At 37.0% G+C, this 17,235-nt stretch overlaps 1 protein-coding gene across 2 annotated transcripts in view; it reads right to left on the bottom strand.

The window, feature by feature from the left end:
• MMS22L (MMS22 like, DNA repair protein) overlaps window positions 1-17,235 on the bottom strand; it is a 140,664-nt gene that overhangs the window by 85,687 nt on the left and 37,742 nt on the right. For both annotated transcript variants that reach the window (XM_008007528.3, XM_008007529.3), the window contains exons 12-14: window positions 6,239-6,358; window positions 3,823-4,049; window positions 1,296-1,805 (exon numbers count right to left, since the gene is read on the bottom strand). In XM_008007528.3, the coding sequence (XP_008005719.3) occupies window positions 1,296-1,805; window positions 3,823-4,049; window positions 6,239-6,358 (857 nt within the window). The remainder of the gene's footprint in view (window positions 1-1,295; window positions 1,806-3,822; window positions 4,050-6,238; window positions 6,359-17,235) is intronic.

The following is a 17,235-nucleotide window of genomic DNA, read 5'->3' on the forward strand; positions in this document are numbered from 1 at the left end:
AAATAAATTTGATAATGAATAAATTTCCAAAATTTGGAAATCTTGCCAAGCTTAGTACCTCTGAAAAACAGATCCAAATTTGTAACGTGATTATTAGGAGGGAAGCAGTCTGTTTGTTATCTTCGGACATGATTTCAAATATAATCATTTTCTGTGACAGTGAGTAATTATACTGAGTGGTAGTATTTAACTTCTTAAGAACATGTACTTCAAAGGTAAAACTGCTATGTGAAAAGGGCCTAAAGGCAATAAATATCATAACCATTGTTCTTATCCACATCAAGTTTGTCTCTGAGTGTATTTAACATATCTGCGTAATTTCAGTAGATCTGAAAATAGTAAGTTTTGTATAGGTGATTGGTGTTATTAATAGAATTCTCTATGTTAATTTCAGATCCAACTGGTCTATTTCGAAGAATTTGACACAGCTAAGGCTATGACTTTGCTGCAAAAATTTAAAGAAAGTCACTTTTTAAAAATGGTGTAGTGTGGCCAAAGATTCCTTATGGGCACAAAATTACAAATGCTTCAGTAAAAGCCACCTCAAACATGAGCTCATGATCTTGCTCAGAATATCTGTAACGTATCTCTGGGTAATAATACACTTTTCTGAGAGGTAGCAGGGGAAGGAAGGGCTAAGGGAAAGCATGGCTCTCAGACTGCACCAGAGCTGCTCTTGAGTTTAGTTCTGCATCTTGTGTTTGCATATAAGCTTTCTTTTGAAAAGCTATTGTTTGCAAAACAGCTTGAAAACTACAGGTTGAGCATCACTAATTTGAAAATCCAAAATCCAAAATGCTCCAAAATTCAAAACTTTTTGAGTGCCAACATGACACTACAAGTGGAAAATTGTATCTGGCCCCATGGGATGGGTTGCAGTCAAAACTGTTTCATGCACAAAATTATTCAAAATGTTGCATAAAATTACCTTCAGCCTATGTGTATAAGGTATATATGAAACATAACTGAATTTTATGTTTACACTTGGGTCCCCTCCTCAAAATATCTCATATCTCATTATGCATATGCAAATATTCCAAAATCTAAACAAATCCAAAATCCAAAACACTTCTGGTCCCAAGCATTTCATATAAAAGCATTTTAGTACACAGATATATTCAACCTATAGTGATTTATGCCCATGTAGTAGAAAACTAAATCCTTCCTCTACATTTGGATTTCATGTGTATTTGTATATATGTGTGTATGTGTATATACATATAACTTTAATATAAAATTCACGTAAGTGATTATATAAAACAAATCATAAATTAGCATACAACTGAAAACCATACCTGATTCTGGCCAGAACAGCTTGTAGAAAGCTCAATACTGTCCTAAGTTCAGATTCTCGGCATGCTCGTAGAAGCATACTAAATCCATCATTAAGCAGTTTTTCATGGGAAGGATACAAGCAATAGCTGGTCTCAAACACTTCTTGAACACTATCAATGTATATGGAAAGAAGTGTCCAGAGAGTCTGTCTCTGTATCATTTCCTCATTCTTAGACACCAAGAATTCCTTTGCTTTCTCCCGGAAAGCACATGAAAACTTCTCAGCCAAAACACCAATGTCCACATTTTTCTGGGCATACATCAAGAGGAAGGCCATCTGACCCTTCCAAATGAGGGCTCTCTGAGACGTTATAAAAGCAGGCTTGAGGAAATTCAGGAGGTCTAAAACATGACTTGCAACATCTTCTACCTCTGCAACAGCTGCTAACAGTAGAAAAAGGCTAAAAAAGTTCTGTAGACCAACTTCAGTTAGTTCTTCCATTCTTTTTTGATGGAATTTTGAATATATCCTGTAAAACATTAAAAATGCTTTAATAAAATTGTTGCATTCACAAAAACTTGTATCTCTTAAAATGTGCTTCAATGCTCATGACAATCTCATTAAATTTTAAGCTAATTCTTCATTTTGATGCTGCCTTGTCACTTTGTTTACTTAAAAAGTAAACTCACATAATGGCCCTACCTTGAAATTTCCCAATGATGAGGCAAATCACCTGTAAGTGAATCAAAGGATTCAATGGCTTTCCCCAAAGACAGTACAAATGTTTTCATATAGTATATGGCTTTTCCTTTTATTCAAGTCCCCCATCACCCTTCTTTTCTTATTTTTATTAGTAAATAAGAAAGAATATATAATATTTTAAGTACAATGTGATATGCTTTTACAGAAATCTTAACTGGACAATTTTACATAACAATTATCCTTAAACTCTCTCCCTGCACCCCTCACAAAGACTCGCTCTTATTTTACCTATACCTTAAGACAATGCAAGGTGTTAGAAAAATTATTTTTAGCCACCTGCACAGAACTAGGCATATAAAAATCTCTCATCAATACTATTTAATACAATAGTTGACACAATAGTTAATACACTAGATAATAATATAGTTAATAGTTGACATACTTTTCTCTCATCAATTAAGGGATTAGAATTGAAAACAATTCATCCAAATTCCTACTTACAAATTAAGCTGTTTTGTTTTGTTTTGTTTTTTTCTGAGACAGAGTCTCACTGTTGCCCAGGCTCGAGTACAGTGGCACAATTTTGGCTCACTGCAGTCTCCGCCTCCCAGTTTTAAGTGATTCTCTTGCCCCAGCCTCCTGAGTAGCCGGGATTGCAGGCACGCACCACCGCGCTTGGCTATTTTTTTCTTTTTTTTAGTAGAGACAGAGTTTCACCATGTTGGTTAAACTGGTCTCAAACTCCTGATCTCAAGTAATACGCCCGCCTCAGCCTCCCAAAATGCTGGGATTGCAGGTGTGAACCACCACACCTGGCCTTAAGTTTTGCAACTTCTATAACTGGTTTATTCAGGACAGAAATGAGTAATGCTCATGAGAGTTAAATGTTTATAAGTAACTACTTGAAAGCTGACAAATTCTTAAAAGTAAAGATCTGTTTAATTATCTTTGTATCATCTACTACTATCTCCACTATAGTGTTTGACATATAGTATGTGTCTAATAAACAGAATTGTTATTGAATAAATTCCAATGACTTTTTTCAGCCATAAAGTTCTGAGTATTATGTCTTCCATAAAATTCCTTAAGATTCAAAAACAAACTGTCAAACAGAACAAAAGAAAAAAACTGTTTGAGCCATGTGATTCTTGAAGATTTAATAAAGAAGCTGACATTTAAAACAGTATATAATAAATAAAAAATCCAAACCATATCACCATGCGCTTATAAGAATTACTCACTGTGGGACTCAAACAGGAATTTCATTAAGTGATTCTTGAGAAGTCCCTACCTAGTATTCTTTTCCCTGAGAGGTCTCAACAAATAATCTGAGCAAGTGGTAAATGGTGGTGTACTGCACAAAGAAGGCTAAGAAAAGGGCTAATACAGGCAAAGGCAGTAGAAAAAAGAAAGACAATTTAAAAGTGTACTCATTGAGCAAGCAAAACTCTCAAAACAGAGAGAAAGAAAACAATGGACTAATGTGACCAAAGTTTATTTTATCAGAAATGAAAACAGCATAGTTCCCAAATGAGAACATTAGTTATCTGGTTCTACTATACTCTGGTCAGTTCTCATTAAAAAAACACAACAAACAAAAACCAGTGCTTGTGAACTGCTGGGCTCAAAGAACACAAAAGTTTTATATGTTGAAACTATCACCTACCAATGTGCAACCTGAAGATATTTGTTTCTATAACTTTTAATCAAATGCATATAATGGATTACCTAGTAACATTATAACTAATTAAGACTCTAGCCCCAAGTAAACTTAACAAAATACAAAGAGTAACACTTATTCAAAGATATCAGTGCACATTCATGACAAAAGATACTGCATATACCTTCCTTTGACTTGTTTCCAAGGATGAGGGCCATTGCTCTTCATTGCTTTCTTAACAACTTTTGCCAGAATGCAAAGAAAAATTGTATAACTACTGCTAGATTTATGCAGATCCTGATCTTGTTTATCGCAACAGCAAGTCTTCACCATTTCAAGCATCGACAAGGGTGACTTCATGGTATTAGCAAGGCCTTTAAAAGGAAGCCAAGAAATACTGAAGGAACTATTCTAAAAGGGGGGAAAAAAGGTAGAAAATAATTATTAGTCTCTTAGTAAATAAAATGGTAAGCTGCAAATCCCAGTTACTTGGTTCATCAAAAGTCTGACTCATCTTCATCACAAAAACTACATAAACATGATGCCCTAAAATAAAAATTCCATGAAAGAACAGAGCATCAAGAGGTGTTCAAATTTTGGATTGTCCCCAAAATGTGTTTTTAACAGTTGATTTGTCCAAATTAGGATACAAACAAAATCCACACATTGGATTCAGCGATATGCACAGCACTTTTGGCTCTTTGATTCTTTACGTTTCCCAATGTTTTTGTTATACCACTTGTTTTTAGTATCAGGTCATTTGTTGTATAAAATTTCCCATGTTCTAAATTTAGTTGCTTGTATGGCTCTAGTGTTACTTAATCTTTCATCCCCTATCTTTTCTGTAAGTTGGTCACTATATCTAGAGGTTTTATCCGATTCATGTTGACTTTTTTGGCAAGAATCTTTCATCAGTAGTACTGAGTAGTTCCTATTGCATTTAGCAAAAAGGCACATAAGTTCTGGCTTTTTGTGATGTTAAGATTGGTCAGATTATCAACCTGGTCCACCTATTTTAGTGGTCCCACCAGCCTTTAACTTAATGTTTTAGTAGCATTGATGATCATTGCCCAGATGCTTTATTTCATTAAAGGTACAAAATGGTGACTTCTAATTCTATCATGTTTTAATTAGTTCATCAGAAATTTGATTACTCTAAAATATAGTTTGTATTTTCTTTACAGTTTTCAGAATTAGGTGTTTTGTTTTGTTTTCCAGAATAACTTTTTACAAAGAAGCATAAATTCAGAGATTTAAACACATTTAATATGTTTTAATTCATTGCAATCATTATTCTTTCTTATGCTCAAATTTTCCCATTCTCTGGGCAATGGATGTTCCTTCAGGTTGGCTCCTGTGTCCTTCTGACACGACTCTAGCTTAATTTGATACCTTCCCTGCTTTCTGGTATGACAAGACACCCCAGACTCACCTTGTACACATCCTGCCTCAGGATTACAATCAGTCATTTCTCCAACTAGCCTAAAATTATGCTTCAGAGAAGGGTATTTTTCTAATTTTATAGTAAGCTCCATTATCCACAAATCCAAACTTGTTATTTACTTGTAAATCTTCCATTACCATTTTCTACTTTGATTGAGAGGTTCTATACACCTCTCAATCTTCTCTCTATACACAAGGTATAAATCCTTTAAATCTACCTTTAAAATTTTAATCTTCCAAACTCACCCTCTCCTTTCGAAATACATTGTCCCTATTTCAGTTCTCAGCCATAGTATTTTTGCTCATACAACTACAATAAACCACTAACTCATCTGTACCCAATTCATTTACACCACTTACAGAAAAAAAAAAAAACAACTTTCTCAAAAACATACCTAAGTCACATCCTTGCTACTTAGTGTCTCCTGACTAAACCAGAATTAATTGTACATTATCTTCAACCCTTCATAGTCTAGTCCCAGACTGCCTTCTCTAGTCTCCTATCTTCAGTCTCTCCAGTTACCCCAGGCCTACCATTCAGAACCGTTGACATGGTAGGAACAGACCACGCTTTTTCATACCTCCATGTATTTGTCTATACTGTTCATTCTGCCTGGATCTTTTTCTTCTGTACTTAGGAAATTCTACTCATTCCCAAAGCCAAGTTCAAAAATTATGACCTCATGAAGTCTTCCACAAATACAGATACCAGGTTAGACACCCCCTCCTCTGGAGTTCCACAATTATAATCTTTTTCCCACAATGTATGTATACCCACCCACTAGCCTATAAGCTACTCAAATGCCAGGATTGTTTCTTACTCAGGACAGCAGTGCCTGTTCAATGTGTCATGAGCAACCAATTATTATTAGAAACATTTATAAATGAAGATTTTATAAATATCTGCTACATTTTAGCTACTTTGTTTACACTTGCTCTGAAGAGAAAAAGGATAACAAATGCTGTCTCCCTTAGGACAAAGCTCTACAGACAATGTTAAAGATAAAACTATTCATGAGCTACTCCAATCTACTCTGAAAAAAAATTAACTTTTTAAGAAAAATCCATAACTATTCATAATTAAACCATAAAGAAAATCCTCAAATACGAACAAATTATTAAAATTCCTGGAGCAAAATCATATTCTATTCACTCACCAGGTTCTTACTATAATATTCCCATAAAATGGTAACAATTGCAATGTTTGGCTCCCAGAAATCACAAAGCGTCAAACAACAGTGAAGATACATTCGTAATTGTTCTTCTAGAATACTACCCTAAAAAATAAACTGAAGTTATGAGAAGGTAAATGGGCTCTGGCAATATAAACATTTTCACTTGATATTATACTGTATAACCTGCAGCTAAAAAGAAAATAAATATATATCACCCAATCATACCCATTCTCACATTCAGACTAGGTCTAAATCAACATAACACATACTTCCAAAAACATGTTTTAAACACCATTAACATATTCAGATAACAGAAATCACATAACTTGACTTTTAATTCAATTACTTAAAAATTACAGGTGTTTCATAATTGAATGGTATTGGAAACCCAGAAACCAGAAAAGAAACCCAAACCAGAAAGAAGTGGCAAAGATGACCTAATAATTAAGATGTACACAAATCTAGAGGGCTTGGTCATACTTAAGTACTTGGTTAAATTTTTTATAGGATTATAGGAGTTGTTCTTTCTAAAATCAAAGGATTGGCAGAGTACATCTATTTTAACCTTTTATGAGATAACAGGAGGAAAAGGAAGTAGAAAAAACATAGATGCTTTTTCTATGACAATATAACCATGCATATATTTTTTAAATGATACACCCTGAATTCCAATCATTCAACAACTGTACTTAAAACTTACCACATACTAGGCACTGTTTTAATGTACTACGCATAGGACAACAAGTAAGTCAGACATAGCACATGTACTGGTAGAGCTTACATTTTTGGAGAGGAAAGAAAAGGATACTAAAACAATATAAATTTGAACAGAACTAACTGCTGTGAAAAACAAAACAAAGCAAAGTAATGTGAAAGTAACTGGTAGAGGATGAGCATCACTATTTTATCAGCTGCTATGAATGGAAAAGCCTTTTGGAGGGCTGCAGTTGAACTACCTGATTAAATGAAAGTCAATAAAGACTTGGAAGAAAAACATTCAAGGCAGAGAAAATGATTGGAAAGTTCCTCAATTATTAGTAGACTTGGTATTATTTCTAGACAGGAAGACATCATATCTCATTTGAGGCTTTACTGGTCTTGGTAAGAAATTTGGATTGTATTTTAAATATGTTGGGAAGCTACTGGAAGAGAGTAAGCACTGAAGTGACATGATGTGATTGTTTCAAAAACACTGCTCTGGATTATACATAAAGAATGAATAGGCCGGGCGCGGTGGCTCAAGCCTGTAATCCCAGCACTTTGGGAGGCCGAGACGGGCAGATCACGAGGTCAGGAGATCGAGACCATCCTGGCTATCACGGTGAAACCCCGTCTCTACTAAAAATACAAAAAATTAGCTGGGTGCAGTGGCGGGCGCCTGTAGTCCCAGCTACTCGGGAGGCTGAGGCAGGAGAATGGCGTGAACCCGGGAGGCGGAGCTTGCAGTGAGCTGAGATCCGGCCACTATACTCCAGCCTGGGCAGCAGAGCGAGACTCCGTCTCAAAAAAAAAAAAAAAAAGAATGAATAGAGGGGATAAGAAAAGATACACGGAGAACAGGTAGGAGGCGATTGTGTGAAACTATAAGACTGAAACTTTAAAGACATGTTTGGAAAAAGATTTAGTGGGATTTGCTGGTAAACTACATTAAGGTATGAAAGAAAGAAGTTTCAGGTTTTGGCATAAGGAAATAGGTCAATGGGGCTATTTCCTGAAATGGCAAAGACTAAACGAGGAACTTATGAGGTGAGTGTCCAGGGTATCCAAGTAGAGCCATTAAGCAGACAATCTGACCTATGGGTCTAGAGTTAAGGGATTAAAGTCAGAGTTGTTGACATAAATTTGGGTCAATGATAAAAGGATCCATAACTGAGAGCCCTTTGATATTACAACATTTTGATATGAAGCAAGTGGAGAATACTCTATATGCAAAAACAAGTGGTCAATGAAGCAAAAAGGAAACCAGGCATCGCGGATGCCAAGAGAAGTATTTCAGAAAAACGACAATGGTGAACAGGATTGACCTTTGCTCAGAGGTTACAAAAAGAAGAAGAAAGAACCCTTGGAAGAAACAACATGGAAGTCATTGACGGCGCTGCCAGAGCAGTTTGGGGCTTGGTGAAGACTATGATGAAGAAGCTCAACTATGGATGGCTTATGACATCTAGGAGGTGAGGAGGTAAAGATATTTAAGTGAAAACATATAAACAATAAAGTCTTTGAACAAGTGAGAAGAGTTAAGATCCAGTGTATAGGGGAAGGAATTAGCTCTTGATAGAAAAAGTGACACTTCCAATATAAAAGAAGAATAGTCTGAGAGATCAAATATGAAGCAGATGTATTGGGAGATTTGAAGGTGTAAAGAGAGGAATTCTTAACTGACCAATTCTACTTTTCAGTAATTTATGAGGCAAGATGTTGAGCTCAGTGGATTAGAGAAGAGCACGTATTAACTTGTATGTCAAAGAGAAGTTCTGGGCCAGGCATGGTGGCTCACACCTGTAATCCCAGCACTTTGGGAGACTGAGGTGGGTGGATCACCTGAGGTCAGGAGTTCAAGACCAGCCTGGCCAACATGGCGAAACCCCATCTCTACTAAAAAACACAAAAATTAGCTGGACTGGATGAGGTGGCAGGCGCCTGTAATCCCAGCTACTTGGGAGGCTGAAACAGGAAAATCGCTTGAACCCAGGAACCAGAGGTTGCAGTTAGCTGAGACTGCTATTGCACTGTTGCACTCTGGGAGACAGAATGACTCTCTTTCAACAACAACAACAACAAAAAACAAAAACAAAAAAAACCAACAACAACAAAAACGGAAGTTCTGAAATAAGTCACTTTGGAGAGCAGAAGAGCAAACATTCTAGAGCTGACAGCCATTTGAGATTATGATCAAGAATTTAAAGTCAGACACCTTAGTAAAAATGAATGTATGATTTTCTCCCACAATATTCAGTTGTGGGTGGTGTGGGAGATAGGAGAGAAAAAATGGCTTTTTCATGGTTAAAACAAGTTAAGGGCCATGGAATTAAAGATGTTTCTCATGGAGTAATTATAATGGGTTGTATACATCATTTAAGAAAGAAAGTGAGGAAATGGAAGAGGACAGAAAAATGAAAAGGTCAATGGTAACAGGCAAAATGAAAAGAAAAATGAAAAGTGAAAAACGGTAGAGTATAACCATGGGAGGAGGTAGATGAGGCAAGTAAAAGAAAATCTAATAAGTAGTGAGGCTATTAAGAAACTGAAAGCACAGTTTGATTATACACAATAACATCAGGGTCACTAGCAGAAATGGTGTACAGGTAAAGAAGAACACAGTGATCTTGGTACAAAACTTTTTCAATGAAAGAAGAGTAACCCAAACATGGGTAAAAAACAGCAATGCACATTTTTTTTTTTTTGACAAGGCCTTAACTCTTTATTCATTATTTAAAATACACTTCAGACTACAAGTTCTCCAGAAGACTTCCTAACTCCCCTACTAGATAAGTGGCCTTTCTTTATGTTTTTATGGCACACTAGGCATACCTACATCATCATACTTACCTTGTTAAGTTTATCTGCTTTCAAGTATCTAAGAGCTCTGTGAAAGACAGAATAATGCCCACATGGTGTATACATCACAGTGCCTGTTTCACCAAAAAGCCTCCATAAATGATTCATGAACAAAACTGAGATCTGGGTTCTGATGCTTCTTCCCAACAAGCAGTTATGGCTTAGGGAAAGACATTTAGCTTCTTGAGTAAACAATTAAGCTTATTTAACCAAAGAAGGCAAGGTTCTGTCCATCACTAGCCTCTAATTTTATTAAGAAAATATTAAACTAGATCCAGGTTCATATTGATTCCTATGGCACGCTACTGAATTGAAATAAAGTATACTAATTTTATCATGTTTATAAGGTAAAAAAGTAGATTATGTTATCAAAGTTAATATTGAAGGGTTTTGTTTTATTGGACATCTGAAACTCATTTTACCATGTAAAATCCACAAAATCATATTTAAACTGTAAAAAATATGCAAAGTTTGGGAAAAGCAAAAGGATGAATGCTAGGTACCAAACAGTGGAGTTAAACATACATGAAAATTCAAATCTCAGCTCTGCCATTTCCTAAGCTAGCTGTGTGAACCTGGACAAGTTCTTCAAACATTCTGGGCCTCAGTCTGTAAAAGTGTAAAATGGAAACAGAAATATCATCACTACACAAGACCGTCCTAAGTATTAAGTGAAGAAATGTGCAGTAAGTGTTAAGTACAGTGCTTGCGCAGGGATAGCTGTCGTTTTGTTATCTGCAGGAGAGAAATGCACTTTTTTTAGACCAACACTACTGTTTTGATGATCAAATAATAAATGCAACAGGTTCACAGTAGTGTTCCTTAAGATGATACATATCAATTTTGTCAGTTTTAAGCAAACCCTACCTAATCACAGAGACTTGACTAAAGACATGTAATTCCATGCCCTCTGATTAAAGATTGTTTTTAATAAGCCATAAGGCCTGTGGGCCTCTTTTCCACATAGCCTTAAACCTGACTGGCTCAAGGAGTACTACTCATCTCCTACATTTTCAGAAGCCCTTATGGGCTCTCAGTGTGTCTCATCTCGTGTGTGTGTGTGTGTGTGTGTGTGTGTGAGGGTATAAGACAGGGAAAGAATATGAACTATTTAATGAATATTCCAGTAAGTCCATTAAATGAATATGCCTGCTTCTAATCTCTGCTTTAGTCCTTTTTTAAAGAATGTCTTATCTTTATTTTGAACAATCAAATTTAGGCATATTACATTTGGGCACACTACATAGGTCAAATCTTTAATTGAACTAATAATAAGCACATTCACTCTTTTACCTTAGTTATTATATAGAAATGGCAATTTAACAACTGGTTATTATATATAATTTAACAAAAGCTCATTTACTTATGCATAACGAATCTACCTATCAGAAACCATCAGAAGAAGAAAATTTATTCACAGTCTAAACAGCAACTGTTACCAAAGTTTCCCTAATTGGATTTATTTTTAGGAGTGAATAGAGTTGGACTTCAATATCCCAGGTAAGATCCTTAAAGACTATTGTCCCACATTATTTAGATCTAATCACATTCTGAGTTGTTTCTGTTCCTGGACTCTCCAAATTAATGTGTGTTTAAAAAATCAAAATGATTTTTTAAAATCAAGTTTACTTTTTAAATACCCTTCCATAACCTTTATAAAACTAAAAATTACTTCTGCGATCTCAGAAAACAATGAGGCTTTTAAAAAGCAGGGAGCAAAAGATGAAAAATATTTTTTTTCATATGAAAACAATAATGCTGTTCCAAAGGCAGAACACGTTTACAATTAGCATCCACAAATATGAAATAGCATTACCTCTAAAAAACTGTTTTTAAAGCACTTTACTATTTGTACCTATGTAAGTAAAATTGAGCAATATATGTTCTCTTTACTAAACTAAAACTCTACCTGTTTCTAACAGATCCTCTCTAGCAAGAAAAAAGAATTTGAAACATTATTTGCTTGATTAAAGCTGTAGTGGTGGGCTGGGTGCGGTGGCTCACATCTGTAATCCCAAGCACTTTTGGAGGCTGAGGCAGGAGGATTCCTTGAGGCTAAGAGTTCAAGATCAGTCTGGGCAACATAGCAAGATCTGTCTCTATAAAATGAAAATATTAGCCACACATGGTGACATGCACCTGTCCTAACGACTCAGGAGAAGGAGGCAGAAGTGCTTGAGCTCAGGGGTTCAAGGTTATAGTGAGCTATAACCACACCACTGTACTCCAGCCTGGGTGACAGTGAAAGACCCTGTCTCTTTAAATGAAAAATAAAAACAAAAAGTATAATAAAGTGTAGACTAATTTTATTTGAAGACTGCTGTATCTTTGGAAGGTTTTTGCTTTTAAATACAGCAAATGGACTCTTTCACCACTGTCGCTGTTGGAGATCAAGTACATGACCATGGTCAGATTTCAATTTACCTCAATGGGAGGAAAACAGATATAATCAAACCAATAGTTCTATCCAAATATATTATTCTTTACGACTACCTACTACTGCACCCACAAAATTGGTTTCCAGAAATTCAACACACAGTCCTATACTAATTGTAGAATATAATTTGGTACAATCAAGGAACACTAAAACTGAAGGAACAGCAGAGAACCATTACACTACTTCTTCCTAAATATTATAATGGCCTCTTTTCCCATCGGAAAGATATTATTTTGACTTGACGCTAGGCCTAAATTCATAGAGCATGTTTCTTAGGTTAGTCATATTATTCCTACTTCCAGGGTGACTAACTCATCCTGGTTTGCTCAGATCTTTCCTGGTTTAGCACTGAAACTCTGGGCCATGCAAACCAGGATGGTTGGTCACCTGACCTACTTTTCTCCCCCCCCCGCCAATAGTTTTTGGGGAACAGGTGGTGTTTGGTTACATGAATAAGTTGTTTAGTGGTGATTTCTGAGATTTTGATGCACCCATCACCTGAGCAATATATACTGCACCCAAAGTATGGTCTTTTTTTTTTTTTTTGAGACAGAGTTTTGCTTTTGTCACCTAGGCTGTAGTGCAAATGGCATGATCTTGGCTCACTGAAACCTCTGCCTCCAGGTTCAAGTGATTCTCCTGCTCAGCCGCCCGAGAAGCTGGGATTACAGGCATGTGCCACCACACCCAGCTAATTTTTGTATTTTTAGTAGAGACACAGTTTCAGCATGTTGGCCAGACTGGTCTTGAACTCCTCACCTCAGGTGATCCACCTGCCTTGGCCTCCCAAAGTGCTGGCATTACAGGCGTGAGCCGCCACACCCGGCCTGTACCCAAAGTATAGTCTTTTATCCCTCACCTTACTCCCACTGTTCCCCTCAGGCCCTCAAAGTCCATTATATCATGCATACATCTTTGCGTCCTCATAGCTTAGCTCCAAGTTATAAACGAGAACATATGTTGGTTAGTTTTCGATTCCTGAGTGTCGTCACTAAGAATAATGGTCTCCAACTCGATTCGGGTTCCTGCAAATGCCATTATTTCATTCCTTTTTAAGGCTGAGTAGTATTCCACGTTCTATATATAACAAATTTTCTTTATCCACTCATTGATTGATGGGCATTTGGGCTGGTTCCATATTTTTGCAACTGCGAATTGTGCTGCTATAAACATGCATGTGCAAGTGTTTCATAATGCTTCTTTTCATCTGGATAGACACCTAGTCGTGGCACTGATAAATCAAATGTTAGATCTTCTTTTAGTTCTCTAAGGAATATCCATAATGTTTTCCATAGTGTTTGTGCTAGTTTACATTTCCACCAGCAGTGTAAAAGTGTTTCCTTTTCACCAAGTCCACACCAACATCTATTATTACTTTTTGTTTTTAAATTATAGCCATTTTTGCAGGAGTAAGGTGGTTTCGCATTGTGGTTTTGATTTGCACTTCCCTGATCATTAGTGATGTTGGCATTTTTTCATTTGTTTCTTGGCCATTTACATATCTTCTTTTGAGTACTGCCTATTCATGTCCTTAGCCCACTTTTGGATGCGATTTGGGTTTGGTTTGTTCTTGTTTCTCTAGTTCCTTCAAGTATGACCTTAGATTGTCTATTTGTGCTCTTTCAGACTTTTTGATGTAGGCATTTAATGCTATGAACTTTCCTCTTAGTACTGCTTTTGCTGTATCTCAGAGGTTTTGATAGGTTGTGTCACTATCATCATTCAGTTCAAAGGATTTTTAAATTTCCATTTTGATTTCATTATTGACCTAAAGATCATTCAGAAGCAGATTATTTAATTTCCACATATTTGTGTAGTTTTCAAGGTTCCTTTTGGAGTTGCTTTCCAATTTTATTCCACTGTGGTCTGAGAGAGTACCTGATATAATTTCAATTTTTTAAAAATTATTGAGACTTGTGGCCTATCATATGGCCTATCTTGGAGAGTGTTCCATGTGCTGGCGAACAGAATGTATATTCAGCAGTTGTTGAGTAGAACGTTCTGTAAATATCTGTTAAGTCTACTTGTTCTAGGGTATAGTTTAAATCCAGTGATTCTTTGTTGACTTTTTGGCTTGATGACCTGACTCATGCTGTCAGCGGAATATTGAAGTCCCCCACTATTATTGTGTTGCCATCTATCTCATTTCTTAGGTCAAGTAATTATTTTATAAATTTGGGAGCTCCAGTGTTAGTTGTGCATGTTCCCTATTTAGGATTGTGATATTTTTCTGTTGGATCCTTTCATCATTACATAATGTCCCTCTTTGTCTTTTTAAACTGTTGTTGGTTTAAAATCTGTTTTGTCTGATGCAAGACTCCTGCTGCTTCTGGTGTCCATTTGAATGGGCTATCTTTTCCCACCCCATTACCTTAAGTTATGTGAGTCCTTATGTGTTAAGTCTCTTGGAGACAGCAGATACTTGGTTGGTGAATTCTTATCCATTCTGTCATCCTGTATCTTTTAAGTGACACATTTAGGTCATTTCCATACAACGTTAGTATTGAGATGTAAGGTACTATCTATTCACTGTGGTAGTTGTTGCCTGAATGCCTTTTTTTTTTTTTCCATTGTGTTATTGTTTGACAGGCCCTGTGAGATTTATGCTTTAAGGAGGTTTATTTGGTATATTTTGAGGTTCAAGATTTAGGTCTCCTTGCAGCAGTTCTTGCAGTGCTGGCATGGTAGTGGCAAATTCTCTTAGCATTTGTTTGTCTGAAAAATACTTTATCTCTTCTTCATTTATGAAGCTTAGTTTCACTGGATACAACATTCTTGGATGATAATTTTGCTTAAGGATGCTGAAGATAGGACCCGAATCCCTTCTAGCTTGTATTCTGCTAAAATATCTGCTGTTGGTTTGATAGGTTTTCCTTTGTAGGTTACATGATGCTTTCTGCCTCATAGCTCTTAAGCTTCTTTCCTTTGTCTTCACTTTAGGTAACCTGATAACTATGTGTCTAAATGATTACTTTTTGTGATGTTTCCCAGGTGTTATTTGAGTTTCTTGTATTTGGATGTCTAGACCTCTAGCACGGCCAGTAAAGTTTTCCTCGATTATTCCCTCAAATAAGTTTTCCAAACTTTTAGATTTCTCTTCTTCCTCAAGAACACCAATTATTCTTAGGTTTGGTCACTTAACATAATCCCAGTATTCTTGGAGGTTTTGCTCATTTATTAACAAATTCTTTTTTGTCTTTATCGGATTGGATTAATTTGAAAACCTTGTCTTCAAGCTCTGATGCTCTTTCTTCTACTTGTTCGATTCTGTTGTTGAAACTTTTCATGTATTTTGCATTTCTCTAAATGTGTCTTTCATTTCCAGAAGTTGTGATTGTTTTTCATTTATGATATATATTTCTCTGGAGATCTTTTCATGCATATGTTATTATTTTTAAAATTTCTTTAATTTGGTTTTCACCTTTCTCTGTTACCTCCTTAAGTAACGTAATAATCGACTTACCTTTAGAACTCTTTTTCTAGTAATTCAGAGATTTATTCTTGGTTTGGATTAATTGCTGGTGAGCTAGTATGATCTTGTGGGGGTGATAAAGAACCTTGTTTTGTCATATTACCAGATTGTTTTTCTGGGTCCTTCTCATTTGGATAGACTATGTCAGAGGAAAGATCTGAGATCCAAGGACTAATGTTCTTTCGTACTGCAGAGTGATCCCTTGATGTGGTGTTCTCCCTCTTCCTGAAAGCCAGACTGCAGTGATTGTTACTGTTCTTCTGGGTCTAGCCACCCAGCAGAGCTACTGGGCTCTGGGCTGGTACTGGGGGGGTGTCTGCAAAGAGTCCTGGGATGTGATCTGTCTTCAGGTCTCTCAGCCGTGGATACCACCACCTGTTCTGGTGGAGGTAGCAGGGGAGTGAAATGGACTCTGTGAGGATCCTTGGTTGTAGTTTTGTTTAGTACACTGGTTTTCTCAAATGTTGGTTATGCTGCCAGTGAAGTTGACATGTGGACAGACTCAGGACCTCTGGTTAAACAGGATGTTACAGGTAATGGAATTAGATGTTGTCTTCTCCTTCCTTGGAGCAGGGCTGTTCTGAGTCGCTGTAACAGCTTGAGTTGGTTGGCCTCCAGCCAGGAGGTGGCACTTTCAAGAGAGCATCAGCTGTGGTACTATAGGGGGGATATAAACTTGCCCTGAAATCACCTGCATAAGTATTCAGGTTTATCAGGTGATGGAGGGGGCCATGGAGCTCTCATGAGTTTATGTTTTCTATCTTCAGCTACCAGGTAGGTAGAGAAACACTGTGATAGTTAATACTGAGTGCCAACTTGATTGGACTGAAGAATGCAGTATTGATACTGGGTGTGTCTTTGAGGGTGCTGCCAAAGGAGATTAACATTTGAGTCAGTGGGCTGGGAAAAGCAGACCCACCCTTAATCTAAGTGGGCACAATCTAATCAGCTGTCAGCTCCGCCAGAATAAAAAGCAGGCAAAAGAACATAAAAAGACTAGACTGTCTTAGTCTCCCATCCTACATTTTTCTCCCGTGCTGGATGCCTCCTGCCCTCAAACATTGGACACCAAGTTATTTAGCTTTGAGACTCGGACTGGATTCCTTGCTCCTCAGCTTGCAGGTGGCCTATTGTGGGACCTTGTGATCATGTGAGTTAATACTCCTTAATAAACTCCCATATATATATTAGTTCTGTCCCTCTAGAGAACCCTAATACAAACCATAAGGTGGAGGAATGGTTAGGCATGTCTGAGCTCAGACTCTCCTTGGGCAGGGCTTGATGAAAACACTGTGGAGTGGATATGGGTGGGGGCAGTTCTCAGGGCCATGAAATTATGTTCGAAGGGGAATTATGGCTGCCTCTGCTGCTTCATACAGGTCTCCAGAAAAGTGGGGGAAGGCTGGCAGTGGCAGGCCTCACCCAGCTCCCATGCAGCCAGCAAGGTCAGTCTCACTCCTGCTATGCTCCCCCAACAGCCAACAGAGCTGAATTTATATCCAGATCTCTGGT

This window comes from Chlorocebus sabaeus, chromosome 13, assembly GCF_047675955.1.
Source record: "Chlorocebus sabaeus isolate Y175 chromosome 13, mChlSab1.0.hap1, whole genome shotgun sequence".
Taxonomy (NCBI): domain Eukaryota; kingdom Metazoa; phylum Chordata; class Mammalia; order Primates; family Cercopithecidae; genus Chlorocebus; species Chlorocebus sabaeus.